The following is a 12,522-nucleotide window of genomic DNA, read 5'->3' as shown; positions in this document are numbered from 1 at the left end:
CGGTTCAATTTATATAATCACAAAATTTAAGTTTCTTACCTATTATTTATATATTATATCATTTAATTAAGGCATATACTATACACAGTCCAGATGTTGGGACCACTACCTGATAAAAACCACCCAAGAATGCAATGACAAAAGAACGAATGTTTCGCTCTATCCTACTATTGTAATTCACATTTCAAAAAAATAGTAAATATATATTTGGCGTGACATAAATGTCTTTGGATTGTTAAGGTAAAACCATTTCAGACATGATATTACATACCTCTGAACTTCTAAAGGTTAATATATAAAGTGTTATTGCTTCCCTTTCTATCTCACATGCGTCCAACGACGATCATCTTACTCTTCTTTCGACAATCCTCTTATTCAAGTATTCATTCCTGTCAACGCTTTTATTTACAACCTATATAGCTGACTTAATTTTAACTCCTTCATAATATTCAATACACCATAGTTTTAAATTTGTTCTTAACCCATTAAATGCAGTAAAAAAACAACCTACTTTTTAGCGCCGCCCGTTCGGCAATTTGTGCAACACGTAATAACCACACCGTATTGATTATAACCACGGGCTAATAACACTCGACTCGCTAACGGTATAGTGTTTAATAATTAATTGAGTAGTGAGTCATCTTTTTGCAGATTGTTCGATGAAAGGCTGTGAAATCAGCGTTCATAAGTACAACCTAGTATTTTCTTACTTTATAGCTAATTCAATTTTATTATGGTGTTTTATTTCTTCCTGATGCGACGAAATATGATAATATGTTTCGTCCGTGATTTAAATTATAGTGTATATTAATTCAATTTTACCTTAAATTTCTCTGAAATAATATCTGTTACCGCGAAAATAAATAATATAGCTCCATAGCTCATGATAAAATAGCGATTTGACCTTACTTTACGGAGCACTCCGGTGATGTACACTAAGTGTACAAGTCGATAAAGGCTCTATTCTCTATTAGTTTCAGCACGATAGGAAAGTTCACTGATTTATTTATTAAAAAAAAACCCATAAAATATCAGTTAATTTATTTAATCCTAATATTTCCGTAACTAAATATTTATAAATATTATTGATCCAATTTAAAATGGATTGGAAAAATTGGGTCTAGGATGTTTCATCGCCGTCGTTTATTTATCACATCATCGCCGGCAGATTAAATATTTTTATCATCGTATGTAACGAAATATCAAATCCACATCGCAGTGCAAAAATGATTCATCCTGGTCTCCCGCTTTTAACCGATAAGTGCCTCGAAACGAAGATTCTCGTCTCATTTCGTTCTCTTGAAACTTTTTAGTTACCGACATGGTCCGGAAATCCTTCTCACGAAATCTCCCTTTAACATTTCTAGGCGCTGCTTCTTTGAATTCTAAAAATAGCATAAAGTGGCAATTGAAGGCTAATGCACGCGTCACGAGTGCAAAGGGTTAAACGTTTCAATCAGTGTGTGGACGCACTCACGTTCTGAAAGTAATGATTTGTTTTGTTAGCTCACATCTTGTCTAGGTGATCAAATAAAACAGATATTTACTACCATAAAGCAGTTTGAAGCCATTATGAATGTTGTCGATCGCAAACATTTATATAAAAAATCTATGTCATTAATTTTTCCCGTCTAAGTGATTTTGAATTTTCATAAAGATACATTTTATTTTAACGCTTTATAAATCGTGCATTATTTTTTTATCTAAACTATAATACAGTATATATATATTTAATATATTTAATTAATGAATTATGTAAGTTTATTATAGAAAAATCTTTCTTTTGGAACATTTTCTATGGAAAAATCTGAGTTTTAAGGCAAAAACTCATTTAAAGATTTTTGGACTTCTTCCACAGAATTACATTTTTAATAATAAGATAATATTGCAAGGATTGAAATAAATCATAAATAATTGTAAAGTGCGTGTCCAGGACATATTTCGTGTAATTTTTTGTTTGATGAATGCCAAATGTGGTCTGGCGTTATCGTGGTGAAAATTATGATCTTACTGTTTATTAAATGCGGTCTTTTTAATCAACGCTATGCTAAAATTATCCACTTGTTGACAGTATTTATCGACATGTATTGCTTCGTAAAAGTTCATTATATCCCACCCCAATTTTCATTTAGAAAGGGGTGCTGTTTCTGGGGTTGACCATTCCCATTTTTACATGTGTAAAATGATTATGTACAACATCTGTAACAATGCGATCCCGATTTCGTCAGGCGAACTACGAACTAACAAACCATGCGGCACCCAAACGCTGAGCTTCTGGATATGTTCTCTTGAAATCAGTTGAGAATTTACATTTTTGTGGGACAGTTTTGAATGGTGGAATTGATCATTTTTATAAATATGTTGGTTTTAGAGACAATTGTGACAAGACAATTTTTGTAGTGTGTGTATCAAAATTCAAAATTCATTCAAAGGTGGAGCTATCTATTTTTTTATTTAATGCATTCTATATTAGACTTATTATTTTAATGAAACATTACATATCTTTAAATGAAATGTGTACCACACTATTTATAGCAGTGAAATCATCGATGTTGCGCTATCTAAGAAACGTATGTGGCATCCCATGGGAGCTAATTTTTTTCATTTAGCATTATTTAAATGATATGTAGTACCGCATACTACCTGTATAAATGTAATAAATTACTATAACAAAAAAGCGGAAGCATTAGGGTCACCGAGAGCGATTCCGGACCTCATGAGGTCGATTTTTATTTCTTTTTATAAATATATTCTTGCTATGATTTTTTATAGAATCGGGCTCCTTAAGGAGAACGGGCCCTTGTTTAGTATATATATCTCCAAGTCCAGCCCTTTGTGAAACTACACGTTAGGCGACCGTCCAATAATTACAAATGATAGTTGAAACGGTGATATTGATTCGAAGCCATCAGTGTTTTTTAGACGAGTTTCAAAACTTATTAAAAACAGCTTTTGAAAATATGCGTGGCTATTGTGCAATTCCGGGTGTTAGATAAACCACTGTCGTTCAAATTTGTGTGTAAGTTTACATATAGATATCTTTGTTGCAAATATAAATAATCTAAATTATTCATAATATATTATATAATAGAACCACTTCACACACTTAGCCATGAAATTATAATAAAATGTAATATACTAACTACATTTTTATAGCGAGTTTTATACGTAATTATAATGTAAAGCTTAAACGCAGTTTATATGAGTTAAAATTATAGTATAATAAATTATCAAAATAAAGAGATACCTTATCTTCGTGTTGAAATATGTTTCGAAAATGTGCTTGACATTATTATACAGTCGACAAAATGCAGTTTTTATTTCTAGTTTTTAGAACTTGATACCAAATAAAAAGTGGTTTTATCAAAAGTCCACTTCCAAGAATTTTAACCGTTCATCTGAAGACGCCGTAAAGTAACATGACGTTAACATCCTCATCCGGCGCAAACGAGCAGAATTACAGGTTTTGCATACTTTCGTATTAAAGACTTTCGGCGTAATGAACCCTATGTTTCTTGTATTTTATTTGATTGGCTATATCCGCGAAATACCACATTTTAATGTAGCAATATCGGTAATTTACATGTATTTTGCGATTATCGACTGTCAACAATAAATAGTATCACTAAAATGCACTTACTTTTATAAATTGTATATATTAGACATACATTTTGTGATAGTAAAATTACTAAATTTAGTATAATGGTACTTTCCAGTTTGAGTCAGGATATTAGTCGATGTCGACGGTGAACGTGTAATAATTCTAGTTGGCAGCTAATTGAATTTATTGATCAAACACGTCAAAATCCAATCTTCGTAGGGATGAATTATTATTTCGCGCGAGACTTTCTCAATGCAGCATGAAATAATTTACGGAAACTACTATCCTACTTATGAACTTTCATAATGTATAATATAACCAAGCTAAAATTTCCATTCGGTATGAAAGTGGAAAATGTTTATAAATGCCTAGACACTACAAATAGACATGTTTTTTGTTACTATTTTTAACAAAACTTGATCTAAAGCTTCGGTGCTTCTCAGTGTCATATTACCTACGACGTGTGTGCCCAACACATATCAAAAGAAACCCTATTTGCATAATCCCTTATTATACATTCGAACTAGCCGATGTTATGCGAAGGGTTAGATTCGCTGCTCTGACTAATGCCCATTCATAAATCAACGGCTCGAACTAATCCCCGTATAGTATTTGTATCGTTAGTCATCGGAGGAGCACCCACCCTCCCACGTCCCTCTCCAAAGTGAAGAAGAGAGAGAGAGATAGAGATTCGCGGGTCGATTGAAAGGAGACGCCCCCGCTTGCATCGAAGCATTGAAAGTAATAATGCATGAGGATGGTGGGTGAGATAAGGGGTCACCGAGAGAACGAGAGAGACCACGGGAGAATTGCGCGAGCTCGCCGGCTGCATCCAGAAGACAATGTATTGAGCACAATCTGCTATAAATTATAGCCAGAACCACACCTATCCCTGGCTAGATGGAGCGCTGAGCGAAACCGACTCCTTTCTCGGAGTAAACTATCCGTTGGCGTTTTAAGAAAAATATATTGGCAATGGAACGCATATAGTATATTGTTCAAGATATTACAAAGACATGGAATAAACAATATTTGCCTAGTCAACTGACAAAATTGTGGACGGATAATGAAAGACACAGATTTATCTCTTCAAATCAAAATAGTTTTATTATTCACCAGCTCTTGAATGCTGCTACAGAGGTTTAAAATAAATCTTATCTGTCGGTAATCTAGTTAACGCATCGGATGGTCTTCGATTAGCAAATTAATTAAATAAAGTCGATAGATGAGTGGTATAAGTCGCTGACTATTGACCTGAAATACCTGTGTTTGAATCCCATATGGACCTTACTATTTTTTTAAATTTCTATTTTATCTGGGAGATCAGAATTAGTGAATATTATATAATTTTAATCCGATCGATCATCGCAGATTAGGTTTACTTATATTTTCCTAATCTCATAGATGAATATCGTGATGATTGATTAAAATCGATTGGTCGTACATTATGTATTGAAAATTCTCTAATAATGAGCTTCTTCAGCTTATAGAGATTTTTTAAAAACTGCTTTTGTCAACAATATTTCGACTGTAAAATATTTTTAATTTATTTACTAATAAATATATGAAAAACTGGTATCGAGACAGAATCATTTTCCGGGATTTGCTAATGAAGTTCGTCTTTTAATGTATTATAATCGTTACTTACTAGTAGAAAACTTGAACAGTTAGAAGAGTCATACGAATTAAATTAAAAAATAGTATTTTGTCAAAGCAAAAGTTTTCAAGAACAAAAAAATATCTGTAATTTTATCTATTCGACTAGAGATATCCTGTTTTTGGTTTCACTTGGACTGATTATAAAATTACTTGTGTAATAGTAACCATAAAAAATAAAGATGTACATGTAAACATACTTTTATGTTTCAACTAATAGTCCGTTTTAGAACCCAACCCAACCGTAAAAAAATATTAATAGGAACAATGCCCCCGTGTTTCCTTCGACATGGGAAACCCTTTCCGAGTCCCCAGACTATGCGGCGCCTCTAGCGGCTCTATTGTGTCCTGGCGGAGTCCTCGAGACGCGTCCTTGCCTCTGGGGCCATTGTTCTTTTTATCGAGCCGCTCTATTCTGCTCGCGTCCTTATCTGCCCCTCGTCTCGTTGGTCTCTGCTCCTTGACAATGGGGAACCCTCTGCTTCTGGGCCGCATTCTTGCACGATCTGATGGGTGACGTGCATTCCAAAAATCTTTTTGATGTGGTTGTAAGTTAACTTGTAAGTTTGTAGCGAAAACGATACGTGGTTTATTGACATGGTCGTTCGCTCGGTTCTTACTTTGCTCGGTTTATGCGGCAATAACTAGCTTATTTATAGTTGTAGTTCAATGTTCTGTCGAGGAATGCATCCGATGCAATTTTGGGAATGCGGTGAACCGATATGTATTTGGAGCGCGCATTTAGACTATTGTTTCTTTAGCCGTGTACTGACGATTCCTTTTCTTTCTTGCTTTCAGAGGCTACGTGGAGATGGCGGAAGGAGGCGCTAGGGCACCCCTAGTACCGCTTCGACAACACCAGGTAAGACTTCTTAAACATTAAAAAATAATTGTTAGTGAATTAGAATGCTAGGCTGTACTAAAAATAACCTAACGGGTTTTTGTCAACATAGCACTTTAATCGAACAGTGCATTTCTAAACAAAATCACGCGTGAAATCTACATAAAATTGCACCTGTAACTTTTAGACGAAATTGAAATTACCGTATAACTTGTTAAAGGAATCCTTTTTTCATTACCGGTTGATCGCCAATAAATGGCCACCCGTAATATATGCACTTGTTTTATTAGAGGGATAGTACAGCGGCGGGTCTTAATAGTACGGACATTGGTCTTATCATATTATGGTCTGCTATTCTCGCGTAATTTGAAATGTATATATTTATATAAGTATACATCGTTTATATACGGATTTTGAGAAGGCCTTCGATAAGGTTTGTCATGAGTTATTAGTAAAAAAAATTGTTGGGCATCCATTGCTGGATGATTTAACTCGGTTATTATTTAGCTATTTAAGCGACCATATACAGTTTGTAACCTATGGCAACCAACTGTCAAAAGAATATTTTACCCCTTTGGATGTTCCTTAACCGCTTAATGACTGACTTTTTTCTCAAAAATAGGAAAAGGAAAACAGAACTAAAAAATATGTATATGAATTGGAAACATAACCTTATTTTGTTAAAATTTGTTTTAAATTTTAATCAGACTTTTCGATTGGTTTTGAAAACCATATTCTTAACCAAAATATATGAAAAAAATTATACAAAAACAGCACAAACATATAAAATTAAAATTACATTGCTAATTAAATTTAATGGGAATGTGTGTGTATTTATACAAAACATATGCGTGTGTACAAAAAGGTTTGAGAACTCTAGGGGTGTGATGACTTCCTGGCCAGTGAAACTCAGGGTGGAATATAGTTAGAGTTTTATTACATTATATTTACGATTGTTGTGAGAGACGATAAATTGCGAGATGTTTTCTCTGAGCGGTGGTGGAGAAGCTGGCGTAGGGATGATGCTTGTGGGAGGTCCTCAGAAGTCTAGTAGGTGGCGTGGCAGCGAGTGAACAGCGGAAGTTGATCCCTCTCTGCTACGATGGTGCTCGGTATGGAGAACTTCCTCTCATGGAATGTAAGCGCCATACTGTGTCATTTTCTGATTCCGTTCGCCATCAGATTATTCCTAAAATCTTAATGGGAACTATTTTGAATAGAAAAAGTTTTTATTTTGCTATGGTATTTAACAGAAAGACAATAGTCAAAATATTAAAAGATGGATTAAACATGTTCCGGTTACGTTTTCATTTCGAATCAAGACCGGTTGCTAAACTATTAATTGCCATGTTACAAAACATGTGCGCGTTACACGCAATGGTTAATTATCTTCTAACCGTGTGGATTACGTGTGTAGTAAATAGTTGAACAGTCATGCGTTCGATATGATGGAACGAAATTTGACATCTTGCTCTTCGAATTGTATCGCATTTTGTTGACATGTTAATTTCGGTGAGTTACTCCTCTCGTCTGCTCGGTGTGATCACGGAACAAACTTTACGCTCTGATAACGACCCTAATCGAAATAGAAAGTGCGCTTTTTACGTGTGTCTTTGTTGCCATTTCGTGTTATTGGTGATTGGTGATTGTTGTCGAGATAAATATCCTTCACGGTTTGAGCACCGTTGATGCACGATCCTTAAATTAAATTTAAAAAAATGTATACATATATTTTATATTTATATAAAATATGAATGACACTTTTAATTTGAGTAGTATTCTAGTTTTTAGGTAGTAGATCAGTTAAACCAGCTTTTCAAAATGCCTCAGTAAACTACCGCTTTTACCTCAAAAATATTTCTTGGAGTTGTGACTTGATTGTATGTATGTATAAGTAAATATAAAATCGTCTTATCTATGGACAATTGTTTAATAGATCGGTAAGCTAGATTATATAATGCGGATTTGCAGTATCATGTCTTGTGTCTACTTATCGATAAAGGGCTTAAATATTTTTATTAATGGATGCAACAAGATAACATTACAGCTATTATTATATTATTGGTATATAGCAAACGATCTTTTAGTAACTAAAAGAACGTTTGCATCTATCAACTAAAATTGCAGTGGGAACGCTCGTTATCAAGCGTTCCGATTTTATTGCTTTTGACGTGAATTTTTGACTTCTGAGAAGTGATAATTGTTTTTGCGCTCTCTTATTGACCAAAATTCGGTTTGAATACAATTTGACCAATACTCATCCAATTGTAATATTAAACATCCCATGAGAAATGAGAAAACTTAGTCTGTGTTTTGGACTTGATTTAATAAAAGTTCTAAAACTATGATTAGTGTTAAAACTTCATTAGGTTAGATTTGGGTTTAAACAGCAAACGGACGTTTCGCAACTGTCGGTCAAATTTTAGGCGCCTATCAGGTAAATTATATTTTCGTTATATATCTACTAGTGATATTGTATTTGGATTTCACTAGTAAAATATACACATTCACTGTAATATTTATACATAATAAGTATTTAAAATTTTAAATCATATAATTTTACTGGCACATGCCAGATAAATTATATTTTCACTGGTAAAAATATATATCTATCAGTAAAAATTTATTCCGATACAATTTCACTGAAATGACATATTCTTGGGATAGATTCGAGACTGTTTTTTTTTAGATTTTCTCTCAGGAATAACCTGAGAACTTTTAGTTTAGAATCAGGGACGTCATTTGAGATGTTTTCTTGGGGGAGGGGACAAAAGTTGGCAAATCAGTGGTCGTTTTTTAATATTTCCATTGCATTCAATTCATAGTATTTCATTAAATGACGAGCATTTTTCTGACCAAATTCAAGGAGGGAAAATGCCCCCCCCCCTTTAATGACGTCCCTGGAATAATCATCATAGGTTAGGTTTTCACAGATTTTCCTAATCTCACGGTTGATTTAGTGATGGTTAATTCCAATCGAGCTTGGTTGCACGTAAACGATTATAAATAAAATCTAATAATGAGCTATGTACTTCAAATCTGAAATACAATTTTTAATGATTGTTTTTTTTGTATTCGCGTTGCTAAAATATGTAAAATCGTTCAACTTTTCGATTCTTTTTAAATATAACTGCACTGTAGACCAGGAAGATCAAGTTTCTGGCTTAACCCTTTGTTTAGTGAGTTAAATTATAAACATTTGATAATTTGTTAGTGAGTTAATTTTACGTATTTTTCCCTAATTATTTCGGTTGTCACATATATATTATTATTTTATATTGCATTTATAGTACATTATAAAATAAAATAGTGATTCTCAGCGTTTTATTGTTTTAATTTATTTTATTACTTTTTTATAAGAGTATGTTTTAATAATTTATTTTAACATTTTTCTATTACAAAATTTCGATAATTTATTTGACATATTTATTATATTATTATATATAATATTATTCGGCTTTTGTCAAAGTTTTTTTATATCAATACAAAGACAATATTTTTATAAAATATATTGTGTTATGTTAATATATTACGTACTCTTTAATTTAATGATATTATTTTCTATACAAATCATTCACAATAATTCAATTAAAAAAAATATTATATATTTATAATATTTTTTATTTATTATTTCTTCGGTTATATATGTAAATATATAACTTTCTGGGGTACCTCAAAACAGTAAAAAATCGACTGCCGTACATGTACGGCGATACTCCTCAAAGGGTTAATTCGTCAATGATTTGAAGAGGATCAGAATCAACCTGAGATTTCAATTTGTCTTCATCAAAATCCGATTTCTAGGAAGGTCCTTCAGGCTCTGATTATTCGATTTGATCTTTCGATACTAGGATTGACATCTGTTGACTTTTAGAACTTCTCCATCAATTTTGTTTATGGTTTCCGTAGCCTTGATTGCAAAAATCAGCATGCAGTGGCACAAGTGTTCATCGGCAATTTCGGTTCGATCTTATCTTTAAGAAAAAAATAAGATTTTATGTACGAAAAATAACGTTAACAAAAAGTTATATTATTAAAAAAATATCTCATAGAGATGTTTATTCCACCGCGTATGGATACGGACCATCTGAAAATAATAGTGAAATTCCAGGTACCCCAAAAATAAATACAATAAAAATCACCGAGTGATTTAACATATAATCCAATGATCTTATATTTGTTTCAAATTTGCACAACGATCCATGTGATTCAGTAACCTAAGCTTTTGTATTTAGGATTAGATTCATCCAAGCAAGTTTCTCAGCGATGGTCGATATATTTTTCTCCGATTAGATGCGCATAATGAGATGCAGAAAGGTATCCGAGTGCACGTGATTTATGTTTAACTGCACCCAGTCACCTGCTCGCATCGTTGGCGTAATTTCACGGTTGAATTGCGCGAGACAGCCAATTAACTACAAACTTGAACGTTTCATTCTCCTCCTCGAGGATAAGTCTTTCGCTTCAAATCCTAAGTTCAAGTATGCTAAGCGTCGCTCGGTGACGTAGCCGAATCGGAATAGCAAATGTTTCGAACTCTCGGTCCATTGTTCTTGGGAGTTGAATGATTTATCCGTCAGCGTTCTCTTTATGTAACAAACGGCACACCGCTGAAAGTCAATGTCGCGACATTTGTATGCTGTTGTTGGACATTTTTGTAGTTTCTTATCTCCGCATAACGTCGATTGCGTATCTTGGGTTTGGAATGCATTTGCGCAACACTAATATTAGTTGGTGAATTTTATTTCTTCCAGAATTTCAACTGGTAAGGTAATATTAATTCTGTAGTCAATAACCTTTCATAGTATGAGCTGCTGGCACTTAGCCACATAATATTTCAATAATATTTTCTTATATCTCTGAATAAGCTTTAATTGATTTTGAGCAATATAATATAATAACTCTGAATTGATAGCGGTTTTGTATTAGTTTAAGGTTATGATTCTAGACTATTTTTAATTGTCTAATAAATATCTAGTTAAACTGTTCTTTGTGTAACGGTGGTTCAAAAATCAGTAGAATTAAAATTATTTTCAGATATTTACAAAAATATTTTTGATTATTTTCTCAATATTTTTATGATAATTAAAAAAAATATACTGTCGTAAACTCATAAAATGCGCACGTATACTAAATCGAATTATAAAACAACGCAGCGTTGAATAAAAATCATAAAAATAATAGATTTTAATATGGCTGTTGCAATTGTGACGGATTTAATTCATCCTGGCCATATAAAGAAACCGTATTTTTTTGTAAATACTATAACCGTGATGAGCGTGAATAAGTTGCCAACTCGAGGTGCATTTTCGCACTCTATGCTGTCTATGCTGGAAATAAATAATTATCTCTGTTTGATTTACTGGTTATTTTTTAAGCGTCTCTTAGGATAGACGGTATAATTGTATAACTTACTGTGTATCATCTAAAATATTTTATCATCACTAAAGTAATATTTTTTGTACAAAATACCGTTTGCACAAATTTAAACTTCATACAAAAAACATTTTTAATTTAACCTTTTAGCTATCATATTAATTTAAATAGCTTAAAGAAATCGATATCCTCCTTTATTTTTACCGGCACCCCGACAAAGCCGCGCAGGACAATCCCGCGCCGTCATAGCCGCGCAAAGTCAACACAAAATTCATTTTATAACATGGTTTTTATTTATTAATAATTACAAATGCATATAGGAAAAGGGAGGCGTCTCGCTACCGCTCGCGCCGACTTTCACTGTAGAACCAAACATCCTAACCTTTTTTTAATGATATTGTATTGCATTTTTACCATTACATGTGATTTTTTTATTTTATTCTAATATATATACAAGGCATAAATTTACGCAATGAACCATAGAGAAATTATAATACATATTAACAAAAAAATATTTCCTAAAACAAATAAATACAATAATGGCTAAACCACAATGTGTCCTCCAACAGCGGATACCTAAATGACAGATAGTTTAAAAGTAGGATAGATTGTAAAATAGTAATAAAAACATTTTTAGTCCCTTTTTGCAGGGTCTGTGGCCATTTGGGTATGGTCCGGTCGGTGCCTATAAAACTAAAAATGTACAAGAATAGTCCGGACTTTATTATTTACATCTCCTCACCATCTATCGGCTTGCATACGTACATTCATTATTCCCTAACTTATTTCGACGGTGTATTTTTTTCTCAATTTTCACCGATAGTAATTCATTCAACCGATTAGTGCAAAAATAATTATTATATTTAACCATTAATTAACTTAATAATCGTTTAACTTTTAAAGACATAAGGGCATGCGCTACATGCGTTCTGCACGCTCGCTTCTTCTGGCTCACTCTTATCACTTAACAAGCGAGCGAGCGAGCGAAAGGGAATGTATCTCACTATTCCCGTGTTGTTTACATAAAATAATAAGACGCAGTGAATTT

The 12,522-nt window shown here is 33.0% G+C and overlaps 1 protein-coding gene across 9 annotated transcripts in view; it reads left to right on the top strand.

Moving 5' to 3' along the window:
• LOC148237156 (rho GTPase-activating protein 23-like) overlaps positions 1-12,522 on the top strand; it is a 199,593-nt gene that overhangs the window by 35,781 nt on the left and 151,290 nt on the right. For all 9 annotated transcript variants that reach the window (XM_088183351.1, XM_088183349.1, XM_088183344.1 and 6 more), the window contains exon 2: positions 6,056-6,119. In XM_088183351.1, the coding sequence (XP_088039477.1) occupies positions 6,056-6,119 (64 nt within the window). The remainder of the gene's footprint in view (positions 1-6,055; positions 6,120-12,522) is intronic.

Source organism: Plectrocnemia conspersa, unplaced genomic scaffold, assembly GCF_051122295.1.
Source record: "Plectrocnemia conspersa isolate PC_06_02 unplaced genomic scaffold, ASM5112229v1 ptg000003l, whole genome shotgun sequence".
NCBI classification, from domain to species: domain Eukaryota; kingdom Metazoa; phylum Arthropoda; class Insecta; order Trichoptera; family Polycentropodidae; genus Plectrocnemia; species Plectrocnemia conspersa.
Note: the sequence above shows the minus strand (reverse complement) of the source record. Positions and strands in the feature narration are given on the sequence as shown.